Source organism: Artibeus jamaicensis, unplaced genomic scaffold (genome assembly GCF_021234435.1).
Source record: "Artibeus jamaicensis isolate MK-2021 breed Jamaican fruit bat unplaced genomic scaffold, CSHL_Jam_final contig_233, whole genome shotgun sequence".
NCBI classification, from domain to species: domain Eukaryota; kingdom Metazoa; phylum Chordata; class Mammalia; order Chiroptera; family Phyllostomidae; genus Artibeus; species Artibeus jamaicensis.
In genome coordinates, this window is record NW_026521486.1 from 44,467,671 (window position 1) to 44,484,754 (window position 17,084).

Consider the following 17,084-nt stretch of genomic DNA (forward strand, 5'->3'; position numbering starts at 1 on the left):
AAGAGGAGTGGCTCTTGGCCAGAACTGTTGCCAATTATGCAAGCCACTTCAGGACAGTCCACGTAGGAGTCAGGGCTGAGGCTGGCCACCAAGAAGGTGACGGCTCTGTCTCTGCTGTGACTGCTAGCTCACCCTCTGATTGCACGGCTCCTTTGCCTTAAAAACTGTACAAAATTCCTTTGCCCAGTCATTTGTAGGCTAAAGTGAAGGCTAGAAGAGTCAGTCCTTTGGGAAAAGAAACTCTGGGACATGCAGAATATAAGCAGGGCAGGCGTGAGATGAACAATAATGATAATAAAAAGAGCATTTGTGGAGAACTTAACATGTAGCAGAACAAATGTTAAAAGTGTAGCATTATTTAATCTTTCTCCAACCTGTGAGGCAGGTATTACTATTGTACAGAGAGTTAAGTAATTTGCTTAATATCACATCACTGTTCTGTGGCAGAACCAGGATTTCAGTCCACAAGCATTAGTATTTCATGCAGTAGACAGGCGGTGACCACATTTTTTCAATCAAAATTCAGGACAGGTGGCCTTAAATATGTTAGTGACCATTGGGTACAATAGGACTGGGCATTTGCAGTTAGGACTGTTGAGGAAAATCCTGAGCAGCAGCTGCTAGCCTTTGACTATCAGAAGAAAACTGTGGGCCATGTTCAAATTTCTATTCTTGCCTCTTTGGGAATAAGGACATTATGTTCTTCATATTTGGAGCAGGCAATTAGCATCATCCTGATTGACCTATTGGAAGTTAAAAATAGTTTGTCTGGAATCTATCAAATCACTGATGAAAGTATTTCCTGACTGACTTGGTAAGGATTATTGATGCTTTCAGCTACTGTTCCCTTTTGCTTTAAAAGGGTCATCTCGGGAGGATATTACATTTTAGTCACAATCAAAATTTTCACCAATTTTTGAAATGTATGTTGAGCTTGTCTCTTTTTTCCCCACAGAGTGTAACTGTATTATTAACCTACTGAGGCATGTGAGATGAACAGAAAAACATTGTCTCATATAGTTACTTGTCATTTTTGTATTCTTAGGTCAGATTTTACAAAGGAATTATATATAAATGAGACATATTTAAGCCTGTTTGCAGGGTTGACTTTGTATATGGAAATGGAATAGGCAGATGTTTGGATAGTGTGATTTGAAAGTTCCCTACTTATGCTATTTCTGCTATTGTCCTGACACTGTCTGAAATTGTGCCTAATTTGCTGAATAACTGTACAGAAAAGAAATGAACCTGTTTGGGCTAAAATATGGATGGGGTGAGTGAGACATCTGATGCTCTGCCATCTTGGTTTCTTCTTGGGGCTTCTATCTATACCCTTTTAATTACTTATTGACTTTTTTTTATACAATTTTTAAATGCTGTGAGTAAGCAGTTACCTCTGTGTATCAGGCCAGTAGAATTGGGTCCTAAGAAAAGCTTTCATAGAATTGTAAATTTTGATGTGAGGGTATAATGGCTTTTATTGAGCACCTACTATTTACTTGACAGTATGTAGGTGCCCGCCACACACGGAATTTAAACTCCTAACAGGTCTTTGTGGTAGTGACTGAGAAGGAAGGAGACTGTAGAATAGAGAGAACAGTAGTTTAAATCCTGAGTAGGATCTGTTCTTAAACAGGCCAAATAACCTACTTTGAACTCCTAAGTTCATATATAAATCTAATATCTCACAAATTCAAAGGTGGAGAAAGGCTGATCTAGGGATTTTTATTGTAATTCTAAAGTAGCAATTTGCTTAGGGTTCGAGTTCCTAAGTGGTAGAACCAAAATTCACACCATTTCTCCCTATTCCAGGTTTCCTGACTGTAAAACCCACATCCCTTTCCTGGTCTCTGGGGAGGAAGTCTAAGATAAGGGGCTAAAGTGTGGGCTGGCTTTTGATCCTCAACCCATCACTCTGGCTAGTCATGAACCACTCAGTTTCTCTGGGGCTCTTTTCTCAAAGGTAAATATGGAAATGTTACTAGCAGCATCTACCTTACAGGTCTGTTGCAGAGATCAAACGTTTTAATAGATGGAATGGGCCCAGCATATAATAAGCCTTCAACAAGTTGAGCTTTTGTCACTGCATATTATTGTGACAAGGATCAAGTGTAGAGGCTGTACCAGCCTGGTCCTCAGGTAGGGCTAACATGGAGGTCCTGGGTGGCTGCTGAAGCCAAGAGCTTCTCGGTTGGCAGTGGAAAGGGAGCACTGACAGTGAAGAAGCCTTGCCTGTTTCAGTATTTTGAGTTGAAGTGGTCCTGGAGAACTACATTCTTTAGGCCCCGAGAGCTCTAACATAAGAGCGAATAATGAGCATTGGTTGAGTTTATTCTTAAAATTATTATTAAAGGAAGCCAGACCTGTGTAAAGACAGGGATTTAAAGGTAGGGAAACGAGCTGCATGTAACTGGAGCTGGACATTTCAGTTCTGATTAACTGAGTTCATCCCACTAGATACCCATGCAATTCAATTGATCCTGAAGTAGAATGAGTTCTATTTCTCAAATAGGCAGAAGAGAAGCTGCTCAATATTTTCTACCCTACCAGCTTTTGAGATACAATGTGTTTTATAGACTGTCTTTCAATGACAGGAAAAGTGCCTTCTGTGTTTTGAGGGGGAGGGGATAATAAGCCACAGATCTCAGCATTAGACTGCATTGTTTACAAAGCTTTGATATTCTTTAGTTTGAACTGAATGAAGACTCCTTACTTTAAATGGAGATACAAGGAACAGATGGAACGTGAAACCCATGTTAAACAGCGATTCTTTGTAAAATAATCCTAATCATAAGTATAAAAGCACAGTAGAATCTAATGATTAATCTATAGGATTAATCCACTATATATTGAGCTGTTACCATAAGAGACTGCATTAGTTGTTAAGGACACAAAGGTGACAGAGATTTAGTCTCCAACTTCAAAAGGTATATAGTTTAGTGGGGGAGAAAAACATGCTGCAATAAACTACAGCAAGATGTAAGAAGTATCATAGTTAAATGAAGAGTTCTAGCAGAGGAAATAATTCTCTGGGAAAACTTTGGAAAGCTTCACTAAAGAGAACCTTACTAAGCTAAGAGGTCCATCCTGCAATCACAAACTATGCCTACAATGTAGAAAAACGTGTTCATTCTTAGAAGCTAGAAAAGATGTCAAACTCCGGACACCTATGGCAGCGAGCTCCCAATCATCACTGCGTCCATCAACCACCTCATAGGACCTGGCAATGGCTCTCTCCAATCCATTGTAAAATCTGCTGATGCTACACACCTCTCCCTCCAGCTACCAGGCCCATTTCTGAATCATGCTGCCAGTCCAGGAGAAGGGCTAGTTTTCTCATCAGTTTGCTACTGTAGGTCTATGTGAATTATCCTAGTTCCCTTTTGACATATGAATTAGTGATCACTTCCATTAGCATGGAATTAGCACGCTGGGTAGCAGCTTTTAGTACATTACAAGCAACTTGTAAACTGATGTAGCAGTTGTTACTGGTTGTGGAATGAAACACAGGCCACAGGTAGATCAACTGGAAGAGGGATTACATCCAGAAGAAAACCATTGGTAAAAGGTGGTCAAAGGGCCCTCCTCCTCTAAGCTGCAGATGCATCATTTCAGCATGAACTACAGAATGATAGGCTCCTGAGAATTTCGGGCTGCAAAAAAGTTAAAAATTGTGTGTGTGTGTGTGTGTGTGTGTGTGTGTGTGTGTGTACTTATAACATCTGTGTGGTTTTATATGTGGCTATACATATGTAGGCATATATATGTATATATATGTTCATTTCTAAGTATATATGAACTTATGTCTGTGCTTCTAAATATGTGTGGATATATTTGCATATGCGTGTCAGACCATACAGGCTGGAAAGTAAGTGTAAGACTTATACTCCTCACAGGCTCTGTCTCTTCCCACCCCCACCCCTCCCCGCCACCAAGAGACTACAGCAGAAAGGATGCTTTTGACCTGAGGCTGCATTAGAAAGTTTGCGGCTCTAGATGCACCCTCCACCTGGGAACCCCATTGGTCCCTTGCAGGATGATGGGTTTCAGAAGTCTGCCGGTTCCCCCAGGAAGAAGGGACCGCTGCTGAGACGCAGGGCTGAAGCCGGCCGCCTCCAAACCCCCTCCCCGCCCCTCCCGGTTCCTAAATCGTCCCCCACCCGCATCCGCTGGTTCTGCAGAAGCGGGCCTGGCCCGGGCAGGCTCTGCCGCGGCGCGCACGGCCCGCGGGCTGGAGTCGCCGGCGCCGCGGGAGGGAGGGGAGCGGAGGGAGAGCGGGCGGGCGGGGGCGGCGGGAGGCCATGCCTCCAGCTGCGAAGGTTGCCGCACAGCTGGAGCCGCAGCGGTCACCTGCGCTGCGCCGTCGCCCTTGCGCTCCCGCGGCCCGGCCCGCGGCCGGCGGACTGTGCGGAGGGCGCCCGGCGTAGGCGGCGGCGGGTGTGGGCCGAGCCGGTATTTATAGCTCGGTGACAGCAGCCGCGGCAGAGACGCCGCCCGTCTGTCTCGCCGCGCTTCCCAGCGAGGCCGTGGGCGCCCCGGAGGGCTGTGCTTGACCGTGTCCCGGGCGTGCAGGCGCCCCGAGCCCGCGCGGCCCCCTCCGGTGAGTACGCGGCCCGCCGCTGGGCGCGCCTCCCCCGCCGCGCGGTCCAGCCGCTGCGCAGCCCTGGCGGCCAGCTGCCCGCAGCCCCGGTGCCTCCCGGTGCCTCCCGGTGCCTCCACGCCCGAGAATGCGGAGGCGGGCGGGCGCCCGGCCCCAGCGCCCCGGGCCCCTGTCTTCCTCTATTTCCCAGGGATGGCGGGCCAGGAGGCAGGGCAGCGTCTGGGAGGGGGCAGACCCCGGGCCCTTCGGAGAAAGGGCAGGGGAGTCCGCTGGGCGGAGGCTGCTGGGGGGTAACCCTCCAACTCCTGAGCTCCGGGGGTACGGGACGTCTCCAGAACAGACCTTGAACTTTTCTCGCTTCACTAGTTCGGGTGCTAGGGATTGAGTAGAAGCTTTATTATCATTGGTTAATTAAATTAACAGGTTGCAGTTATTGGTGTCCTGCTTAAAAACAACAACAGCGACAGCACTGGAGTGTTCGTGTGTTTACTAATTGGATCATAACTAAATAAAGCTATTTGCTGATCCCCATTTTCGGCATCGCTGCAGGCCCACAAGTCTGTTTGACCCATGTGATAACAGTTCAGCTGCCATTATTCATTCTACCAGCTAGGGAACAATAAACTCTGTGTGTGTGTGTGTGTGTGTGTGTGTGTGTGTGTGTGTGTGTGTGAGAGAGAGAGAGAGAGAAGTAAACATGAAATGCTTGTTTCAGTATTTATGTGTGGATTTAAGTCTCATGAACCAAAATACTTTTTTTGAGTAGAAGTATGTTGAATAAAAGTAATGTATAAGAGATATCTTGTTTGAAAACCATAGAAGGACTTCTAGGAAGATTTCAGGGTTCTGCTTTGTTTTCAGGAAAAAAAAGTTCTTCCAATTTATGGAATATAAAGAGCAGTAGCATCCCTGTAAAAGGTATTTTTTGTTTTATTGTCAATTATCGAGTTTCTGCCATGTAGTTTCTAACTCAGACTGTGGATTTTGACCTTTTGACTCAGGTATGTACTCCCCACCCCCATCCCACCTCCCTCTAATCCTTGTGATCAGAAACCAGTACTTGTGTGTTTTACTTAATTTGCTTCTTTAAAACTTCCACTCACTAAAAATATAATTTTAGGTATGAGTGAATTTTATTTTTTTAAATTAACTCTTACTTCCTGTAGAGTTGCGTTTAGATTCCTTATCATGAACAGATGTTGCTGAGAAGGAGCTCCAAACATGTTTAGAGAACCCATTGCCAATTATGTTTCAACTTCATAACGTGAAAAGGCTCATCCATGTTTTGCCATTTTAGTGAGAAGTTGACAATGTCTGTGTTAGAAGAGAAACCTGGGTCTCCTTTGCATTCAGGTTCTCTGTTTTGAAAGCTTGCACTGGTTCAGTGCTCTGCTGTCCCCAAGGACTGCAGGGTAAGAACGAGGGGACCAAATCACTTAAGGTTGGAAAAACACATGGACAGAAAGGCTAGGAAGTAATTTGTGGGTGTGAGCTTCCAAATTAGCTAGGGTACTTCAAATGCCATTTGGTATATGCAAAGACACTTATGGTGGTTTCATTGATTGACTTAAAAGGTTTCTTTTTATTTAAAAGGCTGCGTGGTCTCTTATATTGGACTAAAAGTAAGAAGTTCTAACTTCACTTCTGGTATTATTGATATTTGTATTTTTTAAAACCCGCATTAAGGACTTGCATTATGTAAAATGTTACATGTCATCTCACACCTGCCTTTTCATCTGATAATTCAAGATAATATTTTAAGACCTCTCCTTACTGCAGGGAAATATGTTTGGTTTTTCTCCTTTTTAAGGCTCGGATATCCCATTACCCATAATCCTCATACTCTTACTTCCTTCCCAGTGGAACTTGATTTTGTATTCTATGCTTCTCAGTGTAGTGAACACAGTAGTATAAACAGTATTGACCTTTGGTCATATGCAGGTATTTTTACTTGTTTCTGCTAGTTAGTAGCTATGTGACCTTGGGCAGATTGTAACCTTTCTGAATCTGTTTCATCACTGGTAAATCCAAAAGGTTGGTATAAGAACTGATTGGGATAATGCATGAAAAGTGCTTGCCAAGAGCCCAATCCATAAGAAGCGCTCACAGATGTTAATTATTATTCTGTTGTCCTTATCCGCTTCATAGGGTGTTCATCTCAGGAAATGCACTGCCCATTTCAGGAAATGGCGATTTCATTCTGGGTTTCGCCAAGCCATGTGCACCTCCAGTCCATCGGTACATCTTGTCAGCTCCTCCTTTCAAATGCATCCAGCAGCTGATACATTTCCAACCATCAGGCAGAGTGGCTTTTCTGCCGTGGAGGTCAGGTTGTGCTGCTCTCCTGTTCCCTGCCTCACACAGGAGGAGAGCCCAGGTGCGGAGTGGCCTCCAGGGCTGCTGTACTGGATGCTGCCTCCCAGACCTCTTCTCCCTGCACGCTCCCCTGCACCAGCACCCTGCCCAGGCACCCGGGCCCCTTGCTGTTCCTTACACGCACTAGTCACGCACTCGTCATGCACACAGCACAGGCCTTTGCAATTTTTTGTTCCCTTGTCTAGATGACTCTTTCCCGATGTCTGCTTGCCTCCATCCCTTCCTTCACATCTTCTCAAACATCACTTTGTAATAAGGCCTTCTTCAACTTCCCTTATGCCTGACACTTTCTATTAACTTTCTCCTGCTTAATTTTATCCATCAACGTATAACTTTCTAAAATACACAGTATTTGATTTCTCTCTGTTCAACGTCTGTTTCCCACCTGAGGCTGTAACATGCAAGGCCATGGGACGTTGTCTATCAGTAATCCGTTGTCACAAGCTGGTACCCGGCACAAGCAGACCATCTGTAAATACTGAACAAACGAATGACGAGTGTTCCCATGGAATTGACAGTTCTGGATTTCACCACTTTCTATGATTTTGGACAGGTAGCTTCAGCTTTCTGAGCGTTGGTTTCAATATTTGTAAAATAAGGCTGCTTCTTCTGTGTAGGGTTATTGTATTAAAAGTCCTTTCACACTGAGAATAGCATGTACAATCACCCAGTAAATGTAACATGATATTGATATTATTTTCACACTCATTTTTAATGGAAATGACCAAGACTTACTTGTGTTTTAACAATGGTCTTCATACTGGAAGTATGGGGAAGTGACCAGACACTGTACAAATGGAATCTCCTTTAGTCATTACAGCCCTGTGAAGAAAGTGCGTTTATTAGGATTTGACTGCTGAAGAAATGGAATCTCGGAGAGGTTAGGGGTTTGCCTGAGGTCACAGAACTAGTGAGTGGCAGAGTCAGGCAGAACTGGACCATATTCCTTGCACCACATCAGGCTGCCTTCTGCGCGGCAAATGTTCCTAATTCCTATGACTCATTTTAATGACATTCTGAGGTGCGATTTTGCCATTGAAAACACTGAGGTAAAATGTGGTATGAATGTAGCCTATCATTTGCCTTTTCAGGGAATAATATGAATTTAAAGCTGTGTTTTCCCTTTTGTCATATAATTTTAAAAGTGATTATATATTAGGGATTGAACAAAATTATTGTAAAAGAGTTCTGTTAACTGCATAGAACTTCACCCCCATTAGTAGAATACTACAACTGAGTAATTGAAGAAAACAGCCTTATGGTTGTACTAACACAGCCAAGAGCTGTCTGAAATATAGTTGTCACAAGGTACACACCAGACAAAGCAAAGCACAGGAGGTCTTTTTAAAAGTTACTTTTGAAAGACATTGGATTTCCACATATTTGGCAGAGTACAGGCACAAAGTACACCCCTTTAATAAGACCTAAGAGGGATTGCAGGTGAATTTTCAGACATAAATACCAAGGAACTTCAAGAAAATTGGAGAGTGTTCACGCGATCTCGTTAGGTATTACCAGATGCTAAGACCTGCATTAGCAGAGCTGTGCTTTGACTGCGGTTTACTTGACTAGTAATAACGTATCTCTTGTGTAGTTCACCAGGGACTTCTCCACATGCACCCTTAATATATTTTAATGTAAGTGATGCACTCCGTCTTCATCATACTTGTCATTGTGTAAAAACTACCGCCTGAGCCAGGGTCTCTGTTAAGAAACATGACATTCATACCCGAGTCCTTGAGTGTTTTCTTTTATTTGTAAAGGCCCCAGTGTGGAATGAAGGCCTGGTATTTTGGTTCAGTGAGACAAATTATTACAATCATTATTAGGGCATTGATGTTGCCTTGGTCTGGTATCCTGATCATTTTTTACTCAACTGTTAGAGTTGCCTCTAAATCAGTCTCCCCACTTTCATCACGCCTCATTCCAATTGATCATTTTTCAGGTTGGTGGAGAAATCCCCCCAAACCCTGCTCCTGTCAGCTGTATCACTCTTCTGGTCTGAAGCCTCTGATTCCCTGTTCTCCACTGAGTAAGACGTAAAACAACACTTTTGTGTAATCTTCCTTCTCGGGGCCCCAAATTACCCTTGACTCTCAGGAGATACCCCCAAGCACTGTGAGTTTCGGCCACACACAACTATCGCTGCCTCTCTATGCTTGTCCCAGGCTGTCTTTCCTGTGCCTTTGTTCAAAGCATCTTCCCAACCTGAGTGTCCTTACCTCTTTCCCGTTTTCTTTGAATTCTTCTCCATTCTTAGCTTTTAGAACTACTGGCTTGTAATAAAAGGTATGGCATTTCTAAGATCAAGTATAAATATTAGAACCTCTGGAGTTGGAAGCCATGGCTGAAGGCCTGTGGATAATCAGACAGTGTGTTAAGGTTTGAGTCTGTAGTTACCGATGTCTTCATCAGTCCATTATGTGAAAAAGCAGAGGCTACCAAGATATTGATAGTGACATATACCTAGTGATGTCATTACTGGGTACTTAGAAAAGGGAGTCCAGTGGTGGGGATTTGTCTAGTTCTCAGAGTGCTTTCTGTAAGCATCGCTGGAAACCTACAGAGTGAACATCAGTGGTGCATTCCCGATCAGATCAACTCAACTGTTTATACTGGAGAGGAACAACTCTGCAACATTTAAAAAAAGAATATTCTAAATCAGCTCTAATACTCTAATTCTAATCGGCTGGCATGGCTAGATGTACTGATTGCCAGCCTGTGTCCTCAGAGATGGCCCGTTTGATTCCCTGCTGGGGCACAGGCCTGGTTTGTGAGCCAGGTCCCTAGTTGGGGGTGAGCAAGAGGCAAATGACCCACGTGTCTCTGGTACACTGATGATTTTCTCCCTCTCTTTCTCCTTCCCCTCCTCTCTCTCTAAAAGTAAATACATAAAAAATCTTTAAAAAATTGAATATTCAGAATATTCTCATTCAACTTGGGCCATGTACACATTACATAGCCCAGAAAGCAAAATTCCAAAGTTAAAAACAACGATGCAGTATTTGCCAACTCTCCTCCACAAAGCACTTGTTTAAAAAGGGATCAAGGTCATAGGTATTCAGTGTTCTAGATTCTTCTGCCTCGATTGTGTGCAGGCAGCGGGAGGGAGGTGTGGTGCAGCTACAACAGAATTCCTCCTGGTTAGAGAAGCAACGGAGCAACCGCTTGACCGACCCCCCTCCCCAGTTCTGAGGGTGTGTGGGATCACTTCTGCCTTCAGACTCCTTGGCTTTGCCGTGGTTTCTGTGCACGCTCCTGTGGGGTGGTCTTCGGCCATTGCCAAAGGTGGCTCGACATTGGGTTGACACCTGAGCCGTTCTGGCATCCTTGCACACTGAATGTCACAAAAACGCATGATGTTCATTTTTTTCTTGCTTTCTCTGCTCTTTTTTCGGTGTGAGAACCACACAGGTCTCTGCAGCTGTACTGGGCGATGAACTGCACATTACAAAAAAAAAACAAAAAACAGAAAGAAGGAAAAAACTTGCCCTAGTCACCGTTCCTAAGTGTCTGAGCTGCAGTCCCTGGGAGCAGATGTGTGAGAGCAGCCCCGCAGGTCACAAGGGACTTGAAATGACTTAGAAGGTTTATGAATCCAAGGCGCAGGATTGTTTGTTTTGCTGAATTTTATGGCCAATCCTTTTGTGTGTTTACATTGCTTTTCTAAAACACTTAAGGCTTCATTAACTTACATTGTGCATTTAATTGACATTCATCAGCCTAGAATGTTGGATTGGGATTCAGGGAGGATGGAGCCTGTTCTCAGGTCTTCCAGTGATTTAGAGTCATTTCAGGCTTTTCAGGCTTGTGGTTGATCTTTAATGTGTAGGTATAGATATAGATACGGACGATATAGATATGGATATAGAGAGATACAGATATAGATAGGGTCTGGCACAAATAATGCCCCTTTCTTTTATTACATAATCATAAGCATGTAATTCTGTAACATAATAATATCACACTGAAGCACACTGTATGACTGTTTTAGGTGAAATGTTCAAATTAAAACTATAAGTTATTACACTCATATTATTACCCTACCAACCACACTCAAGCAGGTGTTACTTCTGCCGGACTCTCTGTACGGAATGAATATACATTTCCCCCCTTGTGCTAGAGAAATAGGTATTACAGAGTTAATATCACTTTGTCTAGAGAAGAATGTATCTCCGGGTCTGGCCCTGGGTCCGCCCTCTCAGGCAGGGAAAATGCCTGGAGCTGATCTGGCTGCCTACAGGGACCGGAGATCAGAGTTTGGGATTAGACTTGAGAGACTCAAATCAGAGCTCTCTTGCTGGGTGACTTGGGGCAAGGTACACTCTCTGTGTGACCATCAGCCCCCTGCCTGTGAATGAAGTGACCATGGCATGTCAGGGGGCTGTGATGATGACAATGAAATAACAGTGCACGCAGACACCCAACACCAAGCCTGGAGGGCAAACACTGTAGGCTTCGTAGGACTCTCTTGTCTCTCTCAGTTCTAAATACATTAGATAAAGAAGAAGAATAGGCAGATTGTGATGAAATTTTGCCTTTATTATTATATTTATCCTAGATTTAATTCGCCGTATTATTGGGGAAAAAAGGAGATATAGCTTAGTCTGAGCGCCACATAGGTTCACCAAAACTGAACCCCAGATTTAGACTCATCACCCAGTCACAGCCCTGGTGGACTCAGGCAGGCTTAGTATGTTCTTTATGTGCATCTGGCTCCGGAAAGAGAGAGGAGCTGAGCAAGACTTTGGGGGTGGGATCTGGACATGAGCATTTTAAGAAAGCTTCAGTGCTCCCAACGTACATCCAGGTTAGGGCCCAGAGCTGTAGGCACGGTACCTATTTTTCACGGCCTCCGTGCCTTTGTATATGCCTAGATGGATCATCCTGGCCTTCGCCATTTGGGGAAAGAAATCCTACTAATTTTCTAATCTTGAACTTTGGTGTATACTTCTCTGTGCAATCTCCTTCCTCCTCACTTCCTTCTACAAGCAAAGTTGCCCAATCCCTTCTATTCTACCAGAGACTTAGCTAGTTCATAAAACTTATTCTGTGTTGAAATTGACAACTAAACTGTGGACGTTTGTACAAAAGCCAATGCACATACATACATTTGTCAGTGTTTGTAGAGAGATCTGAAAGTATGCCCATCAAATTACTAAGCAGTCTTCACTGGAGAGAGGGAGTTGGGCAGGGGAATATGTGCTCAGTTAACTTGTACATTGCTTTAAATTTTAAATGAGTCCGTATTATAATTGTAACAAAAATAATCTAAGGGAGGAAAAAGTACTGCATTGTTTTTTTCTTGCCCTGCATTTCCTCCTGAGGTGACTGCTACATGTCATCTCAGTCATTGTCCCAATTTTAGACAGTGTTCTGCCCTCTCGTGCTCCTTCCCCTCCCCCTGTTCTTTTATTCTTCTTTCTTAAACCCACCTGTGACCATAGGGGTTATGAGATAGTAGGGAAAAGATGACTGTACTCTCCTCAATCTCAGACTTGTTTTGGTGCTATACGTAGGAACGGGTATCATCTTTTCCAAATAACTCTTTGTTGAGTCATTATAAGTCTGAATGTATAAGAGGAAGAGAGAGACTACTTGCTTTTCTGCTGTAACCCTATGTATCTTTTCTTATACAGGTAAACCACGGAATTGAAGTTTTGAAGGATGGGCAAAGACTTTCGTTATTATTTCCAGCATCCCTGGTCTCGCATGATTGTGGCTTACTTGGTGATCTTCTTTAACTTCTTAATATTTGCGGAGGACCCAGTTTCTCATAGCCAAACAGAAGCCAATGTTATTGTTGTTGGAAACTGTTTTTCGTTTGTAACAAATAAATACCCCAGAGGAGTTGGCTGGAGGCTTCTGAAGGTGCTCCTATGGCTGCTCGCCATTCTCACGGGGCTGATAGCTGGCAAGTTTCTGTTCCACCAGCGTTTGTTTGGTAAGTACCCATGGAGTGTAATGTTCATAATTACTCGATTTCTGTTCTACAACATACAGCTTTGTTGTTTCTGAATGCAAAATTTAAGATGCATTTCAGATTGCCCTCCAGCATTAGTTTGTTATACACTAATGTAGCTAGGTTCTTCAACTATTCTCTAGTTAATAGTTTATTTTGTGAAGGCCTAAGGCAAATTGTCATGAGGTAAAATTAATACCACACTTCATCTCAAAAATGGCTTTAGAGGAAGAAAATGAATGTATGTGTAATCTTATTTTGGAATAAATGAAAGTAACCTTTTCCCCATTAATAGTACTCAACTACGATATAATAAGTAAATCAAAATTGGATTTAGGATGTTTATTTTGAGCTTATCCAACCACAGAAAAGTATATTAGTGAGAAATCTCTTGGTAGTAAAAAACAGAAAAAAGACTAATTTAGTTTCAGATAAAAAGATAACTTAGTGTAGGGATTTTGGGATACTTCAGAGAGACTGAGGGCAGAATTTACTTTAATAATTGGGATACAGGGAACCAGGGGATGGAATTCTGGCAGGATGTATTTTGTCCTGACTCTTCTGCCATGTCTTCTTTATTCTGCATTCACACTGAGGGTCAGTTACATCCACACGGAGAGTCTGGTTTGACTCTCTTGATCCCAAGTTCAAACATTCAGGGAAGAGGCTGATGTTGCCCAGTTTGGGTATAATTTCCACCTCCGGCCCAGTGGATTTTGGCCAGAAGCGGGGTGATATTTATCTAATAAATATTCATTGCTCACTTATTACATGCCAGGCCTATTCTAGATAGTGAATCAAAAAAGGTGTGCATAAAAATCTATGCTTGCATAAAAATTTCCACCCTACTGAAAAAAGACACTAAGCAAGTGCATTTATAATATGCAAAGAGGTGGTAGGTGCCATGGGGAATAAGAAAGTTTTAAATGTTTCTGAGTCCATTGGAAAGAGAACTTGTTCATAAAATTTTGAATTTAGCTATTATAATATCATAGGTGATCTATTGTGGGTATTTCAGTCCAGAAGTTTGTTTAGAAATAGACGGCAATGGTTTAAAGAATGAACAAACAAACTGTATATGTGTGTGTGTATGTATAATAATACATATACTACTTTTAATCTCTACTTTCTCTTCAAACTATTGCCATCTGGTTCCCTTGCATAAATATGTAAAATGTACATATTTTATATTTGTTATAAATGTACATAGTTTCAGGGAATTTGGTGAGGAAATAGAAGAAGGGAATGGGAAGTAACTAAAAATAGTAGGTCCAAGGGCAGACTTCTGCCGTTGCTGTTGGTGGGGTTGGTGGTTTCGTTTGAGGAGTGAGGTTGAACTGCGTGTTGTTGTAGGGGAAGGAGCTACACTGAAGTGCAGGGAAGGACAGAAGAGAGATGCTATCATCTATGAAGGTTTCTTTGGTCTGTGACTTAGGACCCTGGTAGAAGTAGTGGCCTTAAAGAGGACAGGAGGAGAGACCCCTGCTCCTCAGAAACAGTCATCAAGGAGGCAAAGGTTGGTACTCTGATAAGTGTGTTTAGGTGGAGGAGCAGCGAGGGGAGTGTGCTGCCTTCTGGCCATCTCTGTTTCACTATGAAGAAGGACGAGCTAAAGTTAAATGTGGAGACCTGGATGATGCAAGGAATTTAAGAAAGTGGTCAAGGTTTGAACAGCAACCTGAGGGGGTGTGGAAGCAAACGGAGTAGGGATGAATGAAAGGGTTATGGATTTTCAGTGAGAGATTTTGAGGTTAACTACTATAATGCCCCTAGTCTGACGTGTTGAACAGTTTTCTTTATGAGACCTCAGTCATCGGGAACAGAATTTGAGAGTGATTCATCTGGGTGGGGACTGCTCACGCTTGCAGTATCTGTCACAAAGGCTGGGACAGAAGTGGAGGGTTCTAATAAGAGTTCTTGATCTGATTCATAGTGGGGGTCTGACTGGGTAAGGAAAGGGGGTGGGGAAGATGATGGCCTGGGAGAAGTGGGCGAGGACCTGAAGACTCAGATGATAGTGAACAGATGAAATGGGAGTAAGAAAAGGGGAAGGACTGGTGGGTGTGGTTAGGGCAGGTGTTGTAACAGGATTACAGTCCTTCTTTGTGGTGATTCCCAACTAGGGTGTGGTCTTTAGAGAGTGTGGGTGCTGAAGCAGAGTGGAGAGAAAGCTCATTGACACAGAGGATATCTAGGAACTTGGGTGTTAGTTGGGCCATCCATTAAACATTGAAAAAGCCTGTGTAGTAAACATGGGTATAAAGAGGTTAACTCAGGGGTGGGTAGGGGGAGAAGGGTCAGTCTTCAAAAATGGGTGGAAGGTCCTGGGCAGACAAAATAATAAGATACCCATTACAGGCAGTAGCTGGATATGTTTGTAGACCATTCAGGGCATTTGTGTTCAGTATAGAAAGTTAAGGCAAACTTAGACTAAAGTATCCAGTTTGGAGAAAAGCTTTCTGCTTATATTAAAGATTGATTATCATATGGTCAAGGTTATGGTATTAATAATGAGGGTGGATCATTTATTTTTGTAATTACTACATTTTGTTAAGTTATTCTATTGCAAAGTCTCATACTAAAATCTCTTATACTAAAAATCACATTTTAATCATAGTTACTTTTTAATTCTCCTGATGGTATAAATAATTCAGCCCTGAAATGCCATTCTAGATTTCAAGTGGCATATTGAGTATACATTATTTTAAAATAGTGCAGAAGTGTGTGTCTTATTTATTTATTTACTTATTTTTGCTTACTATAGGGGAGATTCTATTGTGTAGTCAGCTCGTCACTTGTATTTGGCAATATGGCAGCCCTTTTTTTTTCTTCCTAAAAATCTGTGAAATTATATGGGGCATTAAAGAAAGAATGATAATATGAACATTTTGTATTTATTTATTTTTATTATTGTTCAAGCACAGTTGTCTCCACTTTTCCTCCACCACCATCCCCTACCCCACCCACCCCTACTTCCCACCCTCAATCTCACCCACCTTTGACTTTGTCCGTGGGTCCTTTATACTTGTTCCTTGATAACCCTTCCCCTTCCTTCCCCCTTTATCTCCTGCCCCCTCCCCTCTGGTTACTTGCAGTTTGTTCTTTATTTCAATGTCTCTGGTTATGTTTTGCTTGCTTGTTTGTTTTAATTATACCCTAAAAATCCTGAAACACCAATTCAAAAGAACCTATGCATCCCAATGTTCATAGCAGCACAATTTACAATAGCCAAGTCCTGGAAGCAACCTAAGTGCCCATTAGTCAATGAGTGGATCAAAAAACTGTGGTACATTTACATGATGGAATACTATGCAGCAGAAAGAAAGAAGGAGCTCCTACCCTTTGTGACAGTGTGGATGGAGCTGGAGAGCATTATGCTAAGTGAAATAAGCCAGGTAATGAAAGACAAATACCATATGATCTCAACTTTAAGTGTATCCTAATCATCAAAACAAACAAAAGAAAGGAAAAGAGGAAGAGAGGGAAAGAAACATCAGTGTGTAGTTGCCTCTCATGTGCCCCCACCAGGGGACCTGGCCAACAACTCAGGCACGTGCCCTGACTGGGAATGAAATCTGCAACCCTTTGCTTCACAGGCTGGTGTTCAATCCACTGATCCACACCAGATAAAAACATGAAATAAAATGCTACTACCCTTTTTATTGCACCTTTACTTAATTAACTTATGAGTCCTCCCCCATTTATTTTATGATGGAAAGTCTCTTCTTAATAGACTCCAAAAGGACAACACAACATCACCAATTTTAAGCATGCATGAGGAAGAGCAAATGATTCTGTGACCACATGATTTAATCCAGTTCATTGGTTATACATTTTATCTTTTAATGTGACATAAATATTACAATTTTGTGGCTATTTTAGTCAACAGCATGAAACTCTCTCATGGTTTATAATTTGTAGTAGAAATTGTCTCAAATAAAAATGGTGACTCTTGCAAATTAGAAATTACATGTTACCAGAGACATAAATGACTAAGTGCATTTTAAATTATTGGTCTTTCCCCTTCACTTTATGATTGGAATAATGTGAGTCAGTTTCTCTACCTATTAACACTAAACTCTCATGATTTCAGACTCGTCACAAATCTCAAATTTCCCAAATGTTGAAAATAATTTAGGGCCATAT

At 42.5% G+C, this 17,084-nt stretch overlaps 2 protein-coding genes across 3 annotated transcripts in view; one reads left to right on the top strand and one right to left on the bottom strand.

Moving 5' to 3' along the window:
- Positions 1–3,975: 3,975 nt before the first annotated feature.
- On the bottom strand, positions 3,976–5,838 carry LOC128626804 (translation initiation factor IF-2-like). Its single transcript, XM_053661429.1, has 2 exons — positions 5,758–5,838; positions 3,976–4,779 (listed from the first exon to the last, which is right to left on the bottom strand). Exons 1-2 carry the CDS (start codon positions 5,836–5,838, stop codon positions 3,976–3,978), a joined length of 885 nt encoding a protein of 294 aa, XP_053517404.1.
- Positions 4,284–17,084, top strand: part of TMEM117 (transmembrane protein 117) — a 404,165-nt gene continuing 391,364 nt past the window's right edge. Inside the window, exons 1-2 of one of the 2 annotated variants that reach the window (XM_037162329.2) lie at positions 4,284–4,600; positions 12,616–12,920. In XM_037162329.2, the coding sequence (XP_037018224.1) occupies positions 12,644–12,920 (277 nt within the window). In that variant the 5' untranslated portion in view covers positions 4,284–4,600; positions 12,616–12,643. Of the gene's footprint in view, positions 4,601–12,615; positions 12,921–17,084 lie in introns of those variants that run through there. The other variant, XM_037162330.2, reaches the window with a different exon arrangement.